The sequence below is a fragment of the Chionomys nivalis genome, chromosome 2, assembly GCF_950005125.1.
Source record: "Chionomys nivalis chromosome 2, mChiNiv1.1, whole genome shotgun sequence".
NCBI classification, from domain to species: Eukaryota; Metazoa; Chordata; class Mammalia; order Rodentia; family Cricetidae; genus Chionomys; species Chionomys nivalis.
In genome coordinates this window covers 81,218,019-81,242,502 of record NC_080087.1, presented here as the reverse complement: position 1 = coordinate 81,242,502, position 24,484 = coordinate 81,218,019, and the positions used below count along the sequence as shown (strand labels likewise).

The following is a 24,484-nucleotide window of genomic DNA, read 5'->3' as shown; positions in this document are numbered from 1 at the left end:
CGCAACAGATGGCCCTAGACAAGGGGGAAGGGTCAGGCCATCTGCACCTGGAGCCGCCTATGAGCTCCTCCCCCTTAGCGCAGAGAGAAAAGAGCTGGGGGGAAGGGAAAGGGTGCCTTTATTCGAAGAGAAGAATCGGCACCCACCCCCATCCACCAATACACAGGCTGGAACCCCGGAAGAAGGCAGCTGGTAAAGCGAGGGAGGCAAAGGTGAGGACCGCCTCCAACAGTCACCATCTCCCCTTACTCCTGAGGATCCTGGAAGACCTGGGGCTGAGGGGCGCCCCCTCCAGATAAGAGTGAACCCCATGAAGGAGCCAAGGGTTCACTTAGATGATGGCAGTAATTTGCTGACTCCCAGGTTTAGAATTCCAGGAAGCCCACTTTGGATCAGGGAACTAACTTCAGGGGCCTGAAGATCCAAGACAAAAAACTAGTCTCTGGGACCAGGACAGAGCGTCAGGGGGTAAGAAGAGCCGTAGCAGAGGACCCGCTGTGGAACTGGTATCCCCGGATGGAATCAGTCATGGTGGGGTCGGCAGGGAGGTCCTTCTAGTCAGGAGGCTGCTGGCAGTGGCAGTGCCTGGCGACTGGCCCAGTAACGGTGGTAGGTGTCTTGGAAGAGGTCCCGGCAGGCGATGTGGGCGTGGAGGCGAGCACAGGCTAAGAAAGCCCCAGCTAGCTTGCGGTGTAGGGCGTAGGTCTCCTCAGGTGGTGGGCGCAGCCGATGCCGAAGCAACACGGGAATGAGGCCCTGTATTCGGTGAGCTGTCTCTCCAGCCCCGAAGTCGTAGGGACCCGAGGCAGCAAAGGGCTCCCCCAGAATCATCACTGCCTCCACGTGGGCGTCGGAGAATGCCTAGGGTGGGGATGGCAGATGCATCCAGACGGACATAATGTCCTCTGACTACTTCAGAAGAGGCAAACTGCAAGGGCTGGGACGTGACTCACTGGTAGAGCTGGCCTAGAATCCACCAGTGAGGGGCTGGGGACGGGGTGGGGCTCCGTGGTGGAAGACTTGCATTGCTAGCCCAAGATGCCGGAAAAGTAATAAGTAGACACCAACTGTCCACAACTCCCCAGTTACTCTGAAGAAGCCCTGGCTTCCGACAGAATAGCAGCCTCTCTACTCCTCAAACCCAGGATCCCCAGAATAAATAGTGGTGCTTGCCCCGCCCCCCCTTAGTAGCCATACCCTCCAGCCCACCCCAGAGCTCCTCAGTATAGACTAGTTCATACAGTTATCCCACTCCCCTGGGATAGAAATACAATCTCCACTCCCCCCACATCCTTCTCCAGGGCAGCTCCTATGTCCTCCACTCCCCAAAGACACTAGCCCCCTAAAGAAAACACAGCAACAAACACACCAGCCCTTCTGCCCAGTGGCCACCAACCTTGGTTTCAAAGCCTGTGAGGAATTTGAGATCCTGGGATTTCTTCAGGACTCGATCTTTGTCTCCATCAGCAGCAGCCTTCACCACCTGGGATGTCAGAGGATAGACCCATGTGGAAGGGAGGCTTTGGGGTTTTATTTCTGCTTTGAGGCAGCCTGACATAGCCTACACCATCTTCAACTCACTATGCTGCTGGGGATAAGAGTGAACTCCTGATCTTCCTGCCTCTGCCTGCAAGAGTTAGGGGTCTGCACCATCACACCAGGCTACAAGACAGGCTCTAGATAATAGGAAATACCAGCCAAAGAGGTATAGTAGTACATACCCACAATCCCTCAGGAGGCGGGTCAGGATTATGAGTTCAAAGCCAGCCTGGACTATCAGGTAACATGGTTAAAAAGGAAGGGAGGAAGAGAGTGGGGAGGGGATATCTCGCCCACCCTGGACCCACCTCCATTTAAACTGTCCTGAGTACACTCTTTCTCCTAGAAGCTTCCCCTCCCTACTCTGTCCCTGCTATGTCTCCCTCAGGACTGGGGAGAGTCTGTGGTGGAAACGGTGAGGGCTCTGCCACACTGAGAATGCAGAACTGTCTGGATGCCGCCACCACGAGTGGCAGAGTCACAACTGTTGGTGGGTCCACACACCAGATACGAATGGGTGGTGTTTGGTGTCTGAGACTGCCAGAGGCCATCTCCCCCACTGGATTTTGAACTCCTTGGGTGTAAGGGTTCCAGATGGGTCCAGCTGCACTGGTCATGAGACAGCACTCAGGATGTCCCTTGCTGTGGAGCTAAGTTCCTGTCCAGTCCTGTTAGGGAGACCCCGAAGCATCTGCACCAGTTCCTGGGGCTCAGAGGACTCTAGGCAAACCATAGCTGGGCCTCTGCTTTCTCATCCGTTAAATGGGAGGAACCAGGTTCCTCTTGGGATCACTGTGTGGTACTCAGCACTGTGCCTGCAGCGGGGAGCTTGATGTCACTGGTTATTGCTGGCTGTCCTTGGGCCCCTGTACAGAAGAGGCGAGCTCAGAGCAGAGGAAGGAGCCAGTCCAGCCCCAACCCACTGTACTGCCCTTTTCTTTGGGGGGGGGGGGAACGAATAAGTAATTCTGTTGTCACTCCCCTACTTGTGCTGTCTGGCCTTCTGTTAGGGTTCCATATAAATGGGCTGATCCCCCCCCCCTTTTTAAAAGATAGCTCAGTCACTAAAAGTGCTGATAAGCCTGATGACCTGAATTTGATTCTCAGGCCCCACAGGCCCCACATGGTAGAAAGAGAACTGATTCAGCAGATTTTCCTCTGTCCTCGTGTGTCCCATGGTACATGTGGGCATGCATGTGCATGTGTATGAATATATATATATATATATGCGTGTGTGTATGTATATATACACGCCTATGTATGTATATGTATATGTATATGTATATGTATATGCATATGCATATGCATATGTATATGTATATGTATATGTATATACACACAATGCACCTAAAAATAAACAGGCTCTTAAGAAACCCAGGCTGGCCTTGAACTCATGATTCTCTTGTCCTGTCCTGACCCAAGTACTCTGATTATTGGCCACCACATTCAAACAACAGTCTTGGGGTTGTTGTTTAAAGGTTAAGGTGGTTTTTGGAAGGGAGCATCCAGGAGAAATAGATGGTTCAAGTACTCAGGGAGGTCTTGGCTTTATGTCCCAAATGGCCTGTGTGGGGTAGTGTGTGTCACCAGTTCTTGTCAGCAGTTAGAGGTGGCCTGAAAAGTTCTCGGGCCAGAGTCTTTGGCCATGTCTCAGCCACCTTTCTCCTCTGTCTTCAAGACTGTTAGTGCCTATGGCCCTTTGTCCACTAGGTTTCCTCCCAGCCAGCACCTCCATAACTTCTCACAGCCCCCATGGGCTCAGTCCCCAGTCTTGGAGGTTACTTGCTGTCGGGGTGGGGGGGAGTTTTCAACTCTATTGCTCCCCAAGTCCTTTCTGAAGCACCTCAGGAGATAAGAGTCCCTACTGCAGAGGAGCCTAGGACCCAGCATGACTGGGTTCCACCCAACACCTGCCTATCCAATCAGAACACGGGTTTCCCTTTGATCCATGTATGAAGGATCCCCTGCTTGCAGATGGTTATGAGCTCGTATGGGTGCTGGGTGCTGAGCTGGGGTGTAGTGGTTTGAATGGCCCCTACAGGCTCATAGGTTTAAATACCGAGTACTTGGTCCCCAGCTGGTGGAGCTATTTGGGAAAGTCTAGGAGGTGGATTTGTTGCAGGAAGTGTGGGTTGACTTTCAGGTTTCAAAAGTCCACACCTGGCACAGTTAACTCTCTCTCTCTCTCTCTCTCTGCGTTCTGCTTGTGGACCAAATGTAAGCTCTCGGCTGCTGTTGCAGCACCACGCCTGCTACCATGCTCATGGCTTGAGGGTCATGGACTCACCCTCTGAAACTGCAAGCCAGCCCCCAAATAAATGTTTTCTTTTATAAGTTTGCCTTGGTCATGGCGTCTCTTCACAGCCATACAACAGTGACTAAGACTCAGGTGCAAATACTCTAAACGCTGAGCCATCTCTCCATCCCCGAAATGGCCATTTCTGTTCAGAAGTACCACCGTGCAGAAAGGATGTTCCTAAATTCCCTCTTTTAGTCATTTGAATATGAATGACCCCCCCAGGCTCATATATTTATCACCAGGGAGTGGAACTCTCTGAAAGGCTTCTTCCTGATTTTACATCCCTCAGCTCTCAGTTCAAAAGCTCCTCTTCCTCAATCTGGGACAGGCTCCTCTAGATGCTCACAACAGCCGCCATTTCCTCAGCCTAGCCCTGACCCTTCTGTGTCCCTGACTGTGGAACACAGATGGTGAGCTCTGTGATGGGGAGATGGGGGTGGAGGAGCAGGGCTGGGCACCAAGGAGATGTCAGAGAATGTCTGAAGTGACAACTAGACAAACAGAAAACATAAGCTGTATGTAGACACAAGTGAGCTGGTCTCTGCAGCCTCTGAGACTGACTGACTTGGAAGAAATGGAAGAACCACGTAGGTGAGAAAGCACTCCTTGAGGAGCTACAGCTTCCTGTGAGGCGCAGGCTGGACGTCAAGACGCTGGACAGGGAGGTCATCTCTGGCTCTTCTCTCAGCAAGGTCTGGGACATGGGCTCTGAACCCAGACTACCTGTGACTCACAGGCCTGCTGGGATTTGGGGAAGTTGCTCTCTAAGCCTCTGTTCCATCACCTGTAAAGTGGAGCTCTAAGTGGCCCTGGCCACTTTCAGTCAGACGCTACTTGTAATAATATTAAGTGGTTGATCGTTATTAGCTGTTATTAATATTATTATTATAGAGTGTCACTCTGTAGACCACACTGGCCTGGAACTCACAGAGATCCGCCTGCCTCTGCCTCTCAAGTGCAGGGATTAAAGGCGTGTGCCACCACCGCTCGGCAGCGAAGGCCCATATTTCTTAGATCCAGTTTGCTTTTCCTTCTTACCCTGTTCTTACTATCCAGCTTGACCCTTGACCCTTCAGAAGCCTCAGGGTTGGGGGTACTCACCTCAATGTAATGGTCTGTGAACTCTGTTCCAAATGCCCGGCTTGCTCCAAAGTCCAGTAGAGTCACCTGGGAACAACGGGTGACAGGAATGTAGGATGAGGTTGACATCCCCACTTCAACTGAAGTGGTCAGGACAGTTCCCTGTCTCCTACAGCCCCACTCTGGCTGTTCAGCCACACCTACAGACAGGCAAACACTGTATTCTTGGGCGCGTCACACATCCATCCTCTTGTTTGTGGATATGAGGCCAGGCCTTTGTGATTGAACACCCCTAACCCCCAACTGGTGCATTCTAGGCAGGTACCCTAAGACGGAGCTTTAGTGCTGGATTAAAGGTGTGCACCATCACACCTGGGGTATCTTGGGCCCATAAAGTAATGAAGAAATAAGACATCTGGAAAATAAGTGAATACCCACAAGTCCTACTACTCAGCTTAAAATATCCATACCACCATCACAGGTTTATTCCTCCCTTGCTTGTATACTCCCGGGACCTTCTCCAGGGTCATCACTTTCCTGAAACTAATACCATTAAATAATTTTCTGAGGACTGGAGAGATGACTCAGTGGTTGAGAACACTTCAGTAAGTCTTTTAGTGGACTCGGGTTCGATTCCCAGCACCCACACAGTGGCTCACAACCTCTTGTAAACTCCAGTTCCAGGGATCTGATGTCCTCTTCTGGCCTCTTGAGACACTGCACACAAACAGTGCACAGTATAGATGCAGGCTGTACACATAAATTCTAAAATAATAATTTTAAAAAGTAAATTTCCCCTGAAATTCCTACGCACACCTTCTACATTCGTATGTAGGCACACACCATATCTAATACAGTAATAGCTGCATAGTTTAAAGTTTTGTATTTACAGAGAAGCCAGGCCTGGACACGTGTGTCTGCAATTCCAGGTGAAGCACAAGGATGAGAAGTTCAGCGCCGACCTGGGCTGCACAGTGTTTCCTCTAATGTCCTGTAATCTGTGCTTGGGGCCTAGACGGCTTGTAGTTTTCCCCATCATGGTGTTAGCTCTGGTTCATTCATTTGGGTTTTTTGTTTTTTTTTATAGCTTTAAAAAGTTTATTGTATGTGTATGGGTGCTGTGCCTGCATATATTTCTGTACACCATTTGGGTGCCTGGTGTCACAGAGGTAGAGGAGGGCACTGGGTCCCCTGGAACTGGAGTTACAGATGGTTGTAAGCCACTGTGTGGGTGGGTACTGGGGATCAACTCAGGTCCTTCTGGAAGAGCAGCCAGTGCTCTAACCACTGACCCATCCCTCCAGCCCCATTTTTTTTTTTGTATTTATTGTATTATGTATGGTGCATGTGTGGAGGTCAGAGGACAACTTGCTACTCAGTCCTTTGCTTCCACCACGTGGGTCCCGAGGATTGACTTACGGGCTGGTGGGCTTGGGAGCAAGCATCTTTACCCACTGAATCATCTCTCTGGCCCCTGGGGAAATGGTCTTTTCAGAAGCTAGCTAGCTGATGTACCCTGATTCATATCCTCAGGAACCAACCTGGTGGCTGGAGGTGTCATACAGGAAGTTGGCCCAGTTGGGATCTGTCTGCATGAATCTGAACTCAAACAGCTCTCGTAGACACAGCCTCAGGAGCTGAAAGCAAATCTACAGGAGGAAGGAGACATCTCAGTGGGGCATCCAGGAGAGAAAGTGTGAGCTTGGCCCATCCCCCTTCCTGTCCCACAAGGAGATGTACCTGATTCCGGATGTCCTGACTCAGGCCCTGGCACTGGTCCAGAGGAATGCCCCCAGCCAGCTCCATGCCCAGCACACGTGCAGTGCACAGTTCCTGCACCACAGCTGGTACCCGGAAGAAGGGGTCGTCGGCCAAGAGCTTCCTGGGGCAGGAAGAAGGCGAAGAATGAGAGGCTTGGCTTGAACTGGCTGTTTTACTGAGAGGCCCTTCAGGCCACGCTGCTCTAGGCTTTCATTTCCTCCTCACTTCTCTGGTGTGGCAACCCTGGGTGACAGCCACTACCTGGCCAGACTGGTCTTTTAACTGCGTGTGGCTGGAGACCCAGTTACCACTTCCCTCCCATCAGCCCTTCCAGTGACTTGACAGTGAGCTCAGAATATCTGGTTCATGCGTCACTTAGAAAGAACTTATGGTTGTGATGGCGTAGAGGACAAAGGCACTTGACCCATAGCCTATGACCTGAGTTTGACCCCAGGGCCCGCATATTCCTAAAGTTGGCCTCCAAGCCCTACATGTATGCTGTAGCATGCACACACATGTGTATGCACATGTACACACAACATTAAATGATAAATATTAAAAATTATTTTAAAAAAGTTTTTAAGTCGTTTGAGGTCAGCCTGGTCTATAGAGTTAGTTTCAGGACAGCTAGGGTTGTTACACTCTGCCTAAAAAAAACAAAAACAAACAAAAAAATTTTTTTAAGTCTATGACTCTACAGTGATAGTCAACAGTCACTCCTGGGGTCACCAGAGAACTTCAGTGACTCGTGGTAAACCTGGGTCGAAGCTGCATGAGGTAGTGCATGCCTGCTAGCACTGGGGAGTGGACGCAGGAGGTCAGCCTCTGTGATAGCTCATTCCAGATCACCCAGGGTGCATGATGAGGTGCTGTTTCAAAAAGCAGGTAAGCAAGCGAGAAAGAAAGAAAAAAGGGCTGGAGAGACGGCTCAACAGTTAAGAGCGCCGGCTGTACTTCCAGAGACCCTGAGTTCAACTCCTAGCACCCACATGGTGGCTCACAACTGTCTACAATGCCAGTTTCAGAAACTATGAAAATATGACGCCCTCTTCTGGCCTCTGAGGGCACTGCATGTACTTGGTGCACACAAGCAAAACACCTATACCCATAAAGTAAAAATATAAATTAAAAAAGTAAATTCCTGCTGGGTGGTGGTAAGTCCCTTTAGTCCTAACACCTGGGAGGCAGAGGCAGGCAGATCTCTGTGGGTTCAAGGCTAGCCTGGTCTACAGAGTGAGCTCCATGATTTTTTGTCTTCTTCAATTAGTATATATTAGTCGCACACAGTGGGCTTCACTATGCGATTTCATAAGCACACAAATGATGCATTTCCGTCACCTCACTGTCATCTTCCTTGTCCGTCCCACCCCTATGGTCCCCCTTCACAATTTTTCTTTTAAAATAACATTGCTGGGTGTGGTAGCACACACATCTCTTTTTCTTTGAATTTATTTATTTGTATTTTATGTGCATTGTTGCTTTGCCCACTTGCATGTCTGCGTGAGGGTGTAAGATCTTGGAGTTACAGACAGCTGTGAGCTGCCGTGTGGGTGCTGGGAATGGAACCGGGTCCTCTGAAGAGCAGTCAGTGCTCTTATCCACCGAGTCATCACTCCAGCCCCCTCCATGGCTTTTTTTTTTTTTTTTTTTTTTTTGGTTTTTCGAGACAGGGTTTCTCTGTGGTTTTGGAGCCTGTCCTGGAACTAGCTCTGTAGACCAGGCTGGTCTCGAACTCACAGAGATCCGCCTGCCTCTGCCTCCCGAGTGCTGGGATTAAAGGCGTGTGCAACCATCGCCCGGCTCCATGGCTTTTTTTTAATGAGCTTCATTAGGGCTGCTTACAGGAGGGTGACAATGGGCTAATTTTTTTCTTATTTTTTTTATATTCATTTAGTGCATGTTTAAGTCTGTGTGTCTGTCTGTCTGACTGTCACACAAATGCCATGGAGTCTGTGTGAATGACAGGGGACAACTTTGTGGGTAACAGTTCTCTCCTACTATGTGGGCCCCAGGGATCAAGTTCAGGTTACCAGGCTTGGTGGCAAGTTCTTTAACCCGAGGAGCCACCTCACCAGCCCATAGAGTGCTTTCTTTAAGTGAAAAGGTAAAATGTTCAGGTTCAATGAGGAAAAAAAGCCATAGTCCATTAAGACTCTCAGTGAGCACAAATCTATCTGTGAAGCTGTGGCGAAGAAGAGAGATCCGTGCTGATTTTACCACAGACTGCAAGCTGTACTCATGGTGCGTGACAAATGCTGCTTCAGGTGAGCCAGGCCTCTAACCCCAGCCTTCAGAAGGCTGAGGCAGAAGGATGGCAGTCCGAACAAAAGCCTGGAATAGAGATCTCCCTAGTGACATCAGCGTGTTGCAGCAGAAAACACTGTCCCTAATTTGTAAGTCTGACTTCTCCATACCTATGTATAGGAGAAAGCAGTCTATGCAGGGTTTGGAACTAACTGGGTTTCAGGCATCCACTATGGGTGTCTAGGAATGTGTCCCCTATAGATGCAGGAGGGCCCTGTGCTCTCAACAGTGGTAACTAAATTTTTTTTTTTTTTTTTTGGTTTTTCGAGACAGGGTTTCTCTGTGGCTTTGGAGCCTGTCCTGGAACTAGCTCTTGTAGACTAGGATGGCCTCAAACTCACAGAGATCCGCCTGCCTCTGCCTCCCGAGTGCTGGGATTAAAGGCGTGTGCCACCACCGCCCGGCTCAACAGTGGTAACTAAATTGAAGAATCCTTTTCTGACCCAGATGTGTGGTGCATCCCTGTAATCTCAGCAATTGGGAGCCGGAGACAAGAAGTATATGCGTGGTACACATACACTTCCCTCCAAGAGTGCCTAGCGTGGTATACATACACTTCCCTCTAAGAGTACCTAGCGTGGTACACATACACTTCCCTCCAGGAGTGCCTAGCGTGGTACACATACACTTCCCTCCAAGAGTGCCTAGCGTGGTACACATACACTTCCCTCCAAGAGTGCCTAGCGTGGTACACATACACTTCCCTCCAGGAGTGCCTAGCGTGGTACACATACACTTCCCTCCAGGAGTGCCTAGCGTGGTACACATACACTTCCCTCCAGGAGTGCCTAGCGTGGTACACATACACTTCCCTCCAAGAGTGCCTAGCGTGGTACACATATGCTTCCCTCCAGGAGTGCCTAGTGATTTCAGCAGGTTGACAGTTGCAATGTCACAGTGGTAATGTTCTGTGTCATAGTCTGCCACTGAGACCTGGGTGTGATGTGCATGCTTATAGTCCTAGCATAGAGAGGTGGAATTCAAGGGCATCCTTAGCACATAGGGAGTTTGAGGCTAGTCTGGGCTACATGGCATTCTAGCCCCCAAACAAACAACGAAAGGTCAAGGAGTTACCTCCATGAATAAAATGCTTACCACATAAGCATGAAAACCCAAGTTTGGGGGGAAAGTTGAGTGTGGTGCACACAACTGTAATCCCAGACATGGGGAAGCAGCCCGTGGTCCCCTGGGGCGCAATGGCCACCCAGTTCTGGGCCAGAGAAAGGTTCTGTTTCAAACACCAGATGGAACATAACTAGGGTTGTTCTCTGGCGTTCACATGCCTCACATATACACAAACACACATGTACACATATCACCTCCCCAATACTGTGTGTTTTGATACTGGACAGTGCTGGCCGGGTGGATGGGAGGTCAGCGCCAGACTCGGCCAACAGTAGTGATAAGCTGAACCACAAGTGTCCAGGTAGACCAGGGGGCAAAGAGGATGAATGAGGACCCGTGGGGATGTTGGGGACAGGCAGATGAGCAGGCACCAGGGGCAGGCTTTGGGAGATCCTAGGTGGGGCTGCTCTGACCTGCTCCACAGGGTCCCACTCTGGGCTGGAATTTAGCCCTAGTTTGTGTGGTCTCTGATACTGGCCCGACTTCTCAAGAGCCAGGCATTTAATCAGCACACCTCCCCTATGGGAATGCTCTCCCGAGGCCACTGTACAGAATCAGGCCACACAGCCTGGTGAGGGCTGACCTGAGACTGAATCCCATAGTCATCAGGGTCCAGGACACAGGTTTGGATGGCTGCTGTCTCTCTGGACTGTCTCCTCCCCTGGCCCTGAGCTTGGCATGCTGGGAGTCATAGCAGACTTGTGAGCCACACTGTAGAGTTTTCTCTCAAGGTGTCTCTTGCTTTTTGTCTTTTTGTTGTTTTGTTTTTTGAGATGGTGCCTCCATAGCTTAGGCTGCCTCAGACTTAGCTGCCTTGCAGAGGATGACCTTGAATTTCTAACGTTCCAGCCTCCACCTCCCGGCATTAGCCACCACACATGGTGTGTGTGGTGCTGGGGTCATGATGTGTGCTGCGCAAACATCGACTGACCTACACCCTCCGACTAGAGTTGTCCTTAATCCAGGACAGAAGCATACTGGTCTGTAGCCGTAGCCCCTTCATTTTCCTGTCGTAAGACAGTCTGCCGCTGAGACCCGGATGTGGCGGCCTATGCATCCAGTGGGAGCTGGAGGCTGCAGGATCAGGAGTACAAAGCCAACACAGCCACACACTGAGTCTGAGACCAGCTCAGCTACACATTGAGATCCTGTCTGAAAAGATAAGGGGGCGGGGCTGGCTAGAGAGAAGGCTCGGCAATTGGAGCATATTTGTTGTTCTTCCAGGACTCAAGCTCTGTCCCCAGTACTCACATTAGGAGGGTCACAACTGCCTGTAATTCCAGCTTCAGCAGAATCCAAAGTCTCACATATACTCAAAATAATTTAATGATTCAACCAGTAATATTGAGAACACCATAAAAGCCAAGAATGGGGCACACTTGTAATCCCAGCACTTGGGAGACAGAATCGGAACGTTTGAGACCAGCCAGGGATACACAGTGAGACATATCTCAAAAACAAAAACAAAAATACCGTAACTTACTTATCCACCTTGCTGAACAGATTTGATAGATTTACATTTCTAGGTTAAGGCTTGTACATATTGGTGCTCTGAGCATTTTGGAATAAAATTCCGATGGTATACAATATAAATGTCCACACTTAATTAATCAAGGAGGCTGATGATAGGGTCGTTGGTATGTGAACATGGGGCTCCTTAAGGAGCCAAGAACACGGCTCAGTGGGCAAACTGCCTGCCACACAGCATGAAGACCATGTCAACAGCAACAAATGGCAGTCTGTGCCTGTCGTCCCAGCGCCCCTGGGGTCTGCGGCCAGCCAGTCTAGTCAAATCAGGGAGTTCTAGGTTCAGCAAGAGATGCTGGAGAGATGCTTCCAGTTAGAAGCACTGGCTGCTCGTTCCGAAGACCCAGACTTGGTTCCCAGCATCCTCCTGGTGGCTCACAGCTGGCTATAATCCTGTTCCAGGGGTTCCAATGCCCTCTTCTGGTGCCTGTGGGCACTGTATGCATGTGGTGCACAGACATAGTGCAGGCAAAAAAAAAAAAATCCATACACAAAACAAACTAAAAAATTTTTGGAGTTTTTGTTGTTGTTTTGAAACAGGGTCTCATTATGTAGCCCTGGCTGGCCTGGAATTCCCTATGTAGATGAGGCTGGCCTTGAACTTACAGAGATCCACCTGCCACTGACTGCCAAGTGATAAGATTACAGGTAAACATCACCATGCCTGGTTTAAAATGAAATTTAAAATTAATGAAAGTTGAGCTGGCCTGGTGGCACATGCCTTAAATTCAGTACGTGGGAGACAAAGGTGGAGCTGTATTCACTAAGTTCAAGGTCCAGGCCAGCAGGAACTGCCTAGTGAGACCTTCCCAGATGCTATTGTTTTTAAAGATTAATTTATTTAGTATGTCTACAGTGTTCTGCCTGCATGAATGCTTGCACACCAGAAGAAGGCAGCAGATCTCATTATACTCATTACAGACGGTTGTGAGCCACCATGTGGTTGTGACCCTGAGAGAAGTGACCTGCACAGGCCCCCAGAGAACATGCAATAGCAAGAAATGGATGGAGAGATAAAAGAACCAAAGGAAGAAGAGTCTGCAGTATCACATCCAGCCCAGCCCGGTACCCTGGGAGCCTGCAGGGGACGTCAGCTTACCTGAATGTCTGGGCACAAGCAGCCTCTCTTCGGTAATCACACTCCCAAGCCAGCTCTTGCTGCAAGGCCTGCAGGCTCTGCTCAGCAAACAGTCCTGGGGTGGTGTGGAGGGATGGCAGTTGAGGATGGTTGCCCATCCCCTGCCAAAATGCTCAGGCTCCTATGCGCTCCTGTCTTCTCTGGTTCTCATACATTTCTCTTCCTACAGCTCTCACTGTCCCATGCACCTCTGTTCTAGACTTTTTATCCCTCTTTTTTTTGGGGGGGGGGCAGGCTCTCGTGTAGCTCAGGCTAGCCTCCAACTCAATATGTAGCCAAGGATGACCCAGAACCCCTGATCCTCCTGCTCCCAGCTCCCAAATCCGGGGATTACAGACATGCTTCTCTGCTTGCCTGTGTATCTGTGACAGGGTCTCTCTGTAAAGTCCTGGCTTGACCCCAACTTTCAGCAATCCTCCTGCCTCAGATTCCCTGTGCTGAGATTATAATTGTGTGCCACCAGACCCAGGTTACCCACCTCATCTCGGAGCCACCTACCCTCTGTCTTTCCCCCAGCTGTGGTCTCTGTGAAAGTCTGAGGCCTGGGCTTGACTCTAGTGAGAGCTGCCACAGCCCTCAGCACTTCTTTTCACTTGCTGTTAGCTAAGGATGGCCCTGAACGTCTGCTCCCCACCCCCAGTGTGGGGGTGCTGTATGCCCTACCACACCCTATTGGGTATCAGAGCTCAGCTCAGGGAATTGTGCGTGCCGGACAAACACTGTACTGAGCTACATCCCCGGCCATCTTCTCCGCCTTCTGTTTATAACAAACCTCACATCGCCCTCTGCCTCTCATCTCGCTCCTAGACCTGTCTACATCTCTCTACTGCCTTTCTTCCCCATGAACACACTTGCTGTCTTCTACAGGTGATCCCTCATGTGACACAACACAAACAGGACTGCCCACCTCTCTCTGCTTCTGTGGCACCCTGCACACTGGTCTGTCTGTCTGTCTGTGCGTTTTGTCTAGACTTGTCTCTTGTATGTCACATCCACTCATCCTCGCTGAGCTTCCCCTGCTTGGCATCCTCCTGTCACCCACGTGATGTATGTACACCCACAACGCTGTCCCAGGCTGGCCCCACTTCCTCTCCCTTGGTGGGGACAGACAGGGCACCTCACCCTCTGGTAGGCCCACACTCATCTTGAGCAGGGCCAGCAGGTTCTGCACATCACTCTGGATGCTCTGGGCAACACCTGGGTACTGTCAGGAGGAAGGAGGGGTGGGGAGTCACGCATGCCTCAGGGACAGCACCGTGCCCACCCCCAACCCTGCCCAGCCTCCCCACTCACCTGGATCTTCACAGCCACCTCAGTCCCATCCTTTAGCACACCTTGGTGTACCTGCCCAATGGAGGCAGCAGCAAAGGGCACTTCCTCCAGGGAGGCCACCTTGTCCTGCCAGTCCTTGCCCAGCTCCTCTTCTAGAACTCTCTGAAGGAAGTGAGCATGACAGTTACCATCATGGTTCCAGTCAGCGGAGTTCATTCCCTGTACTGAGCACTTGTGTTAGCGAGCCTGGGGCTCACCCTCTGCTGATACATCATCTTACAGATGTGAAAATCAATGATCAGGGGAAGCCTCTTGCCCAGGTGACAGATCAGCCAGATGAAATTACTCAGTCTGTGTTTGAGTGGAGGAAGCAAACATAGATTTACTAAGGGATGTGAAAAGGAACTGCTAAGACTCAGAGGAGTTCCTGTTTTTCTGAGGCAGGGTCTCACTGTAAAGTCCTGACTGGCCTGCAACTCTCTCTGTAGACCAGACTGGTCTTGAACTCAGAGATCCACCTGCCTCTGCTTCCTGAGTGCTGGGATTAAGGGAAGGCACCACCACCACCCATGGGGATTGTTAATGAAGGCTAATAGCATTCCTTATTGGATTTCCATATCATTAAGTCATAAAGCGGATGTGATGAAGCCGGGTTTCCTGTGGTCCTGGCATGGTTGTTAGACTGGCTCACAGAGCCACAGTGACTACCTGAGTCACGTGATAAGCAGCAGACCAGAGAGCAGGCAGCTAGGTGGCTGATGCCTATGCCCCCATACAGTCATAGAACAGCTCAGTGCCAGGTATTACGCTATCCTATTTACGGACAACATCTCCTTCAAATTTGTTTGTTTGTGTGAGGCGAGGTCTAAGGTAGCCCAGGCTAGCCTGGGATTCTCTACAGAGCTCAGGATGACCTTGAACTCCTGATCCTACTGCATCTATCTCTAAGTGCTAGGATAGTATGTGCCACCAGGTCCTAGCATGAGCTCCTTTAGTTAACCACAGCTCAAGCTTGCATGTCACTCATGGAGTGACAGGGACAGGCTTAGGAGTTCTATGCGATATAGACTAAGGGCTTTATAGATTATATGTCGATCTATGCAATCCACTGATGAGGGCTACCAAGCCACCATTGTCCCAAACTGGATACTCACCAGCATCTGCCAGCGGGGCATGAAGTCAGCACTCTGGCGGACTCTCTCAAAGATTCGCTGCAGCTGGGGGCTGATGAAGCTGTTGTCTTGGGAGACAGTGGGATGAGGGAATAGTGAGGGAGACAAAGAGGAGTTCCATGTGAACTCCTGAAATCAGGGCCGGCTGCTGGGTGGGGTGGGGTGGGAATGAGGTCAAAGGTCGGGGGTTGAGGGTCAGGCTGTACCCTGGATGCTGAACATCTGGCCGATTTTGAGGGCAGCCCCCCGGACTGTACATAAGGTTTGCACGATCCTCTCAGCGTTGGCCTCGGAAAGGAATGGGTTGGAGCCCAGTCCAGAGCCACCGTCTGTTGAAAGAGGTAAGCATCAGTAACAGGTGCACAGAAAGAACTTTGCTTTTCTGCTGCTGGTTGGTTGGTTTTTTGCTTTTCAAGACAGAGTTTCTCTGTGTAACAGCCCAGGCTGGCCTCGAACTCACAGAGATCTCTTTGTCTTTACCCCTGAGTGCTGGGACTAAAGGTCTGTTTGTTTTTTTAATTTACAATGTAGCCCAGGATAGCCTCAAACTCATAAAATCCTTCTGCCTCTGCTTTCTGAGTGCTGATATTACAGGTAAGAAATAATAATAACAACAACAACAACAACAAAGAGCTAGGCATGAGGATTGATTCTTCATGTAATCCCAGTAGTCAGAAGGCCAGAGGCAGAGAAGGATCCATGTAAATTCAAGGTCTGGGCTACAGGAGACCCTGTCTCAAGGGAAAAGAAACAATGACCCGGAATCTATTAATTCTATTAATTACTAACCCACCGCTAATATCAAGTGCTGGAAAGATGAGCAGCAGCTTAAACTCAGACCTGTGATGTGGGATTCTCCTCTGTATGCTGCGAATATGTTTATTACCATTGCTTAATATAAAAGCTGCTTCGGGCTATGGCAGGGCAGAACAGAACTAGGCAGGAAAATCAAACAAAGATATATAGAGAGAGTAGGCAGAGTCAAGGAGACACCTTGTAGCTGCTGAAGGAGTCAGATGCTGGAACCTTACTGGTAGGTCATAGCCTCGTGGTGATACACAGATTAATAGAAATGGGTTAATTCAAGATATAAGAGCTAGCTACAAATACACTTGAGTCATTGGCCAAAGAGTGTTGTAATTAATCTAGTTTCTGTGTGATTATTTGGGTCTGGGCGGCCGGGAAAGGAATGAGCAGCCTCTGGCGACAGACATGTCTGATGAGAGAATGCTAGTGCAGCCTCTGACAACAGGCAGCTTCTACAAGGTATGTCCAAAGGCAGTGCCGTTCCTTCTCCAAGTGTAACTCAAGAGACAGAGACAGAGTGACCACATAGTTCCGAACACACAGCTACTAAACCTTGTCACATGAGTGTATCCCCCTGACATAAAGTCAACCACAGAAGGCAGATAAGCCACAGTGGTGGTAGCGGATGCCTCCAACCACAGCACCGAAGCAGCCTAGGCAAAAGGATCAGAAGTTCAAGACCACACCTTTAATCTTTGAACTCCGGAGGCAGAGGCAGGTGGATCTTTGTGAGTTTGAGACCAGCCCAGTCTACAGAGTGAGTTCCAGGACAGTCAATGCTACATAGAGAGACCCCGTCTCAATAAATAATATAAATTTAAAAAGTTAAATTCAAAGTTTTAATCTCCCCAATAATGGAACAATAAATAAAAGCCACATAAACACTATCTTTAGAGTGATCATTGTATTTGTGATACTGGAGCTGGAACCTAGAAACTCAAACATGCTAGGCAAGCACTTTACCACTGAGCCCAGACTTGTTGGGTCTTCAAAAAATTCTTCACAGTGGTGCATACCTTTAATCCCAGCACCCAGGAGGGAGAAGCAGGAAGATCTCCGTAAGTTTCAGGCCAGCCTGGTCTACAGAGTAAGTTCCAGGACAGCCAGGGCTACACAGAGAAACCTTGCCTCAAAATAAATAAATAAGTCATCCAGGATTCCTTTAAACTTGCTTTGTATCCAGCCCAGTCTTGGTCTTGATTTCACTTTAGTCTAAAATATCTTGATTTTAATTTCTTTTTCTTTTTCTTCTTCTTCTTCTTCTTTTTTTTTTTTTTTTTTGCTAGGTGTGGTAGTGCACACCTTTTAACCACACTTGGGAGGCAGAGGCAGGTGAATCTCTGAGTTCAAGGCCAGCCTGGTCTACAAAAAGAGTTTCAGGATAGCTAGGGCTATAGAGAAATCCTGTCGTTCCCCCACCCCCCCAAAAAAAAGATTTTTTATTTTTGTGTGTGTGTGTCTGTGTGTGCCATGTGTGCTGAAATCCAAAGCAACCAGAAGAGGGCGCTGGATTCCGTGGAGCTGGAGTTATAGGCAGTTGTGATCCACCCAGTGTGCGTCCTGGGAACCAGTCAGTGTGTTTGACCTCTGTGTGCTAGATAAACAATTTACACGGAGCCACACGCGCCCACGCCTAGCCTGTAAGCAAAGCTCTAGCACTATCCCAGGCCTGGAGGCCGGAGCTGGATGCCCAAGCTATGTCGTTTTACTCACCAGGCTGCGGACTTCCTCCTGGCAGCGACTTCTTGGTCACCTCGGCCAGTGCTCCCAGGCCCAAGCCCACTGCCAGCCCTGAGGAGCAAGAAAGGAAGCTCTGTGCTTGCTTGCCTGGGCTCCTCTCTCAGACCCTCACCCCTGCCTCTTGGAAGGTGTCTAGAGGCCATTGTCACTCAGTTAATAGGCAAGCACCCTCCTAGCTGAACTGTATCCCCAGCTTTTCTTTCCTTCTGTCACTTTTGACTGAACACAGGGTCTCACAGATGTTACCAAAACTGTACATCCCTATCATATTAAAAAAAAAAAAAAATTCAGCCGGGCAGTGGTGGTGCACGCCTTTAATCCCAGCACTCGAGAGGCAGAGGCAAGTGGATCTCTGTGAGTTCGAGGCCAGCCTGGTCTACAAGAGGTAGTGCCAGGACAGGCTCCAAAGCTACAGAGAAACCCTGTCTCGAAAAACAAAACAAACAAACAAACAACAAACAATTCAGACAGGGTTTTACTAAGTTGGCCAGTCTGGCTTGGCTCTGTAGTCTAGGCTGGAAATCATGCTGAAGTCTCCTTAATAGCAGGAGCTACCATCAGAAATGACTCACGCTTAACCTTTCTTCTGACATGCTTATGTAGCCCAGGCTAGCCTTAAACTCATTATGTCACCTCTCAGTTCTAAGATTTTAGGAATATGCACCATACTTGGCCTTATTTTAATTCATTTATATATATTATTTTACTCGCAGTTGTGCAGACAGAACCCAGGACCTCACGCATGTCAACTCCAAGCTCTGTCTTGGCATTGCTTCTCAGCCCTTCTCTTTATGCCCATCACTTATTTCCCATGTCTTCCTCTCCCTGCAATGTGGTGTAACCCCCAGGCTTCCTCTTCATTTCCTTCTCCTGCTTCCATTCTCCTCTTGCACATCGTTTGGAGACAAGGTCTCAGTGAGTAACCCTAGCTGACCTGGAACTGGCTATACTGACCAAGTTGGCCTAACTTACAGAGATCTGCCTGCCTCTGCCCAAGTGGTGGGACTAAAGGTGTGTACTACCATTCCAGACTTTGACCCTTGTTCTTTTTCATTCTTTCTAGATTTTATTTATTTATTTTATGTATACGTGTGCTCTATCTGCATGTCCAACTTTATGCCAGAAGAGGGCATCAGATACCACTATAGATACTTGTTAGGAACCATGTGGTTGCTGGGAATTGAACTCAGGACCTCTGGAAGCAGCCAGGGCTCTTAACCACTGAGCCATCTCTCTAGTCCTTGACTCTTGTTCTTAAAGATATGTTAGGCCCCATGCCTCTTTCATTGCCACCATCTCTAGCTTGCAGCTGGCATTTGCCAAGTATGCTGCACAGCCCTTCTGCGTTTCCATGCGGTGTACTGATGCCAGCTGTGTCCCCTGCATTAGCTAGCTTTGTTCTCCGTGAAACGCATTTGCCAGAAAAACTCACATTTTGCAGAAAGGGAAACTGAGGCTCAGAGAAGTGAAGTAAATTGTCCAATCATAACATCGAAACGCTGGGCATACCGTTGCCCAAGTTCTACCCATAACACTCAACTGAGCCCATCTTTAACATCTGAGCTAGGACCTGTGATGAAGGAGAAATTTACATCATAATAACCCATAGAGAGTGGGGCAGTGAAATCAGGAGACTCGGAAGTTTGAGGCCAGACTAGGAGATATTATCAGAAAAAGCATTTGTGTGTTGGGGGGTGTTGGGAGTGTGTGGTGGTGTACACCTTTAATCCCAGAACTCGGCAGGCAGAGGCAGGCTGACCCCAGAGCTCGAGACCAGCCTGCTTTCAGGCCAGCTAGGCCTGAAAACCTGCCTCAAAAACAAACAAGAGGGCTGGAGAGATGGCTCAGAGATTAAGAGCACTGGCTGCTCTTCCAAAGGTCCTGAGTTCAATTCCCAGAAACCACATGGTGGTTCACAACCATCTATAATGAGACCTGGTGCCCTCTTCTGGCATGCAGGGATACATGCAGACAGAACACTGTATACATAATAAATAAAATTTAAAAAAAAAAAAACAACAAGATCATATGTGTATTATATATATATCCATATTTGATATTCATTTGTGTTTTTTTCTATGCTCTCTCTCTTTCTTCCCCTCTTTTTTGGACAAGGTCCACGATGCCCAGGTTGGTCTTAATTTGTGGGTTCAAGTAGTCCTACATCAGCCTATCAGGCAGCTACATTTCCAGGCATGCAGCACCAGGCCTGGCTTTCCAACCCTCCGTCCTCAGCCTCTGAAGAGCAGGGATTACAAAAGCTTGTGTTACTATGTCCGGCTCCTCCTTTCCCTCTTTCCTCTCCCTTTCTCTCCTCTAGACAGGGTCTCACATAGCCCAGGCTGGCCTCAAACTCACTGTGCAGCCAGTGATGACCTTGAGCACTTGAACGTCCTGTTCCTATCTACATCCCAACAGCTGAAATTACAGATGGCTATCCTGGTCTCCTCTCCTTTCTTAAACATTGGCTGGGGGGCTGGAGAGATGGCTCAGTGGTTAAGAGCATTGCCTGCTCTTCCAAAGGTCCTGAGTTCAATTCCAGGCAATCACATGGTGGCTCACAACCATCTATCTGTAATGAGGTCTGGTCCCCTCTTCTGGCCTGCAGACATACACACAGACAAAACATTGGCTGTAACACATTCCTTCATTTTATATAGGTTTGAACAATCCTGCTAAAGGACCTAAAGTCAAGTCACACATTTCCCCCACCCCCAAACTCTTCCATAAATAGAGGAATAAGTACACACGGTACAAGATCTTCTCAGGACAGATTCTCATAAACATTTACATTCCTGTTTTTCAGGGGTCTGCGGGTCTGCAGGTCTTTGCCGACTCCAGCACTCTTTCCTCGTCTCTCCCCCCTCACCCTGTCTCTGATTCCTCCTTTCCCTTGCTTCACCCTACGAATGCTGCCTCTGATCTAGGTCACAAGAAGATCCCCCAAGCTGCACCTACCCCCAAAGCTGGCCAAGCGGCTGATGCGGGAGGCAGGTACCTTGCGTTCACGCGAGCGATCACTAAGCTGAGAAAGGGGAGAAGGTGTGAGGTAGGGCAGGTGGGCAGAGTGGCAGATAAGCCCTGCCAGCCTGCTGCCACCTTCCTCAGCATCGGGACCCAGTGCTTTCCCAGAGGATCAGGGGGGTGGGGTGGGGGTGGAAGCAATGATACCTGGGGCCGGGGTGCCTTCCTGAGCCGGGCTTCTCGTGCCCTGCGAATGTCCTCCTCACTCAGGCCTCTTCCAGACTGGCCTTGATGAACACTCTGGGCCCGACAACCCCTACATAGTCCCTGCAGAGAAGTGGGTTTTAGTGGAGTGGAGAGCTAGCCCTCCTTTTTGGATGCCTTTCTATCATTTTACCCTTAGCCTGTTTTCTTCGGGGACCCCCTTCCCCAGCCTCTTACCCACCAGTGGGGCCTAAGCCCCAGGGCCCCACAGGGCAGATGAGCAGTCCTGCCCAGCGGTCCACGGGTCCCGCGCAGCGCGGCCCCTAGCTCCAACCACATTGCCTAAGGGATAATAAGGATTACAGGACAGGGCCTCCTTGTTTCGCCCCTTCTTTGAGTACCTCCGCCCATTGTTAATTGAATTCCAAGTTTCTCCTAGTTACCCCCCACGTTGCTAAGAACTCAGGTTTTCCCTAAGCGCCCCCAGCACCCCCCCCCCACACACACACTATACGCCTTGCCGTTGCTAGGGTTCTTCCCCGTTGCTAGACACCTACAGATCCTCCAGGACTACTCTCTACTTCTCAGAGGCCCTCTTGTTGCTAGGCAGCGCCTTACCCTGGGCTGCTAAGTATCCACAATTCCCCTCCTGTACCCCCTCAAATACCTCGTTATGGGGCACCTCCCCCGTTGCTAAGCACCCAGTCCACCAGGCTCAGGCTCCCGGTCTAGCACACGCCGGGCCTCTTGAGTTTCCGGGAACATCTGCATGCCCGCCCCCTCTGATCAGTTAGCCAATGGTAGCGTAGCGGCTCGTTGACGTGCACAAAGTACACCCCGCTGAGCGAGGAGGTGTGGCAAGGGGGTGGGACCTAAGTATTGGCTCAGTGAGCCTTCTGGGTCAGCCGCGAGACACGTGAGCCCCAGACATACCCACGGTATTTCTTGAAAGCATCGAGGGATGCCTTTGAGAAAACATCCCTCCTCCGCTCCCCAGTACTTTTTCTCTCTCAACATCCTCCCTCTCTCTTGTAGCCAAAGGTGGATGCCCTTGAACTCCTTCACTTCCCACCTGCTGAAATTGCAGGTCTGCACCATCAACATCCAGCTACATTTCCTCTTGGCAAGCTCGAAAGCTATCGTATGTGTTTGGATTTTTTCCCCCAGTGGATGCACAAACGCAGGGTCTTTTGCATGTGACTGCTAAGCAAGCTTCTCCAACACTGAGCCACACCCCTGCAATATAACCACACATTCGTCCAAGCAAACATTTTCCTTGCACATGAAGACTCTCCAGTTTGCACCAACACCCACATCCTGGCATCCAACCTCCATCCTTGCACATCTAAAACCACTGCCTGGCATAGGAAAACCGTTTCTCCGCTCAGGCCTTCAACATGACTCCCCTTGGCTGCATACTGTGCCTTGTGTTCCCTCCTGCACCCTACTCTCTGCTCCCCGCCCACTCAAGAGACTGCCGTCAGTGGGAGGGAGCCCTCTGAAGGCCAGACATTTCCCAGAACACAGTCAAGATTCCCAGTGCTGAGTCAGGAGCCTTGGCATGGAAGAAAATTGACTCACTCTTCTCGTTTGGAATAGAAACAGCTGCTGGTTGAGACATCTTTCCCACCACCGACTAGAGGGAGAACTGCAGATGTGTGTGTGCCTCACAGCACCCTACGCGGGTGCTCTGTCTAGCCTCACCCTCTTTGACGGGAACTAAAGATCACTGTGCCTGATCCTTTGCTATGTGACCTCAGAAGAGCCCTCCTCTGCCTCCGGACGTCATGTTCTCAAATGTGTATGATGTATGAGGTGGGTTCCCATCTCTGACTTCTCAGCCCAGGATGAGATGATTCACCCCGGAGCCTTGGGCCCGGACGCAATGTCCCTACTATGGGTGACTCAATTTCAAGACTAAAAGTACCTCCTGTTCTCCTCCAAAGAGGAGGGTCTGACTTGGGCGATGCAAGCCATGTCACCACAAGGGATAGACTGAAAAATCACTTCAGACAATAATCCTACAGGGTATGGCTCACCGTGGCCCTGCGTCACATATTCATACACCTGAGTTCATGGCGCAGATTACAGACAAAGGCTAGCGAACGGCAGAAATCTCAAAGTCCTCCCTGGCAAACTGGGAAAAGAAAAAAAAATGGTGCTGGAGGTATATGTCAGGGATAGAGCAAGTGTGATCACCAGCATTAAAAGGAGGGGGCTGAGGAGGTGGATCAGCTGTTGAGCTTACAACCACCTGTAACACCAATTCTAGATCCAACACCCCCTTTTGGCCTCCAAAGGCACCTGAAGGTACCTGCATAGACACACACATACACATAAGGAAAACTAAAAAACAAACCAACCTTGTAGCGAGGCGTCCCTTACTGCAAAGTGATTGACAGAGGTAGGGATCCAGTGTCGGGCCCTGGCACACAAATCCTTTAGACACAAGACATTTATTTATTTATTTATTTATTTATTTATTTATTTATTTATTTATTATTTAGTTAAAAATCAAAGGCCCCCATACACATGCTCTGCCACAAAGGTAAATCCCCAGCCTCCGCTTTTTTGAGATAGGCTCTCACTATGTAGCCCAGGTTGGTGCTGAGCTAGTAGTGAATGTCTTGTGTTTGTTTACCTCCAGAGTGTTGTGTTTATAGGAGTGTGCCATCACTCATGGTTTAGACATGAGAGTTCTTTGTTACAGTTTTAAAAACTGGAATTCCTTTTTTCTCAGGGTTTACTTTAAAGTATGCATGTATGTATATCTATATGAGTGTTTCAGATCCCCCGGAACTGGAGTTACAGACAGCTGTGAGCTGCCATGTGGGTGCTGGGAATTGAACTAGGATTCTCTGGAAGAGCAGACAATGCTCTTAAACTTTGAGCCATCTCTCCAGTCCCCAAAACTCCTTAAAAAAAAAGATTTACCTATTTATCATTATTATCCTTTGACGAAGGTTTCTTTCTTTTTTTTTTTATTTATTATATTTACAATATTCTGTCTGTGTGTATGCCTGCAGGCCAGAAGAGGGAACCAGACCCCATTACAGATGGTTGTGAGCCACCATGTGGTTGCTGGGAATTGAACTCAGGACCTTTGGAAGAGCAGGCAATGCTCTTAACCTCTGAGCCATCTCTCCAGCCCCCAACGAAGGTTTCTATATGTAGCTCTGGCTGCCCTGGAACTGGCACAGACTCAGAGATCTGTCTGCCTGTGCCTCCCGAGTACAGGGATTAAAGGGTTATCATGTCAGGCTTGGTTTCTCTATGTAGTCCTGCTGTCCTGGAACTCAATCTGTAGACCAGGCTGGCCTCGAACTCATAGATGCACCAGCCTCTGCATCCTGAGTGCTAGGAACAAGCATATGCACCCCCCCCCAGGTTTTTATTTTATGTGTATGGGTGCTTTTGCCTACATGTATGTCTGTGCACCTTGTGCATGATCTGAGGCAGCCAGAAGAGGGTATCCAATCCTCTGACACTTTAGTTACAGAGGATTTCGAGTTCCCATATCGGGTACTGGAAAACAAACTCCAATCCTCTACA

General features: G+C 49.5%; 1 protein-coding gene across 2 annotated transcripts; it reads right to left on the bottom strand.

Moving 5' to 3' along the window:
- Positions 1–101: 101 nt before the first annotated feature.
- Positions 102–21,712, bottom strand: Coq8b (coenzyme Q8B). 2 transcript variants are annotated; one of them, XM_057761665.1, is made up of 15 exons: positions 21,600–21,712; positions 21,170–21,274; positions 20,936–21,055; positions 20,723–20,789; positions 17,738–17,815; positions 15,424–15,546; positions 15,200–15,285; positions 14,067–14,207; positions 13,896–13,977; positions 12,735–12,828; positions 6,659–6,800; positions 6,460–6,567; positions 4,940–5,005; positions 1,397–1,483; positions 102–861 (listed from the first exon to the last, which is right to left on the bottom strand). In XM_057761665.1, the coding sequence occupies exons 2-15, from the start codon at positions 21,269–21,271 to the stop codon at positions 559–561; spliced, it is 1,599 nt and encodes a 532-aa protein (XP_057617648.1). In that variant the 5' UTR covers positions 21,272–21,274; positions 21,600–21,712; the 3' UTR covers positions 102–558. The 2 variants fall into 2 exon arrangements, with proteins under 2 accessions (XP_057617648.1, XP_057617649.1); XM_057761666.1 differs by lacking the exon at positions 21,600–21,712 and adding an exon at positions 21,490–21,507.
- Between the last annotated feature and the right edge of the window lie 2,772 nt (positions 21,713–24,484).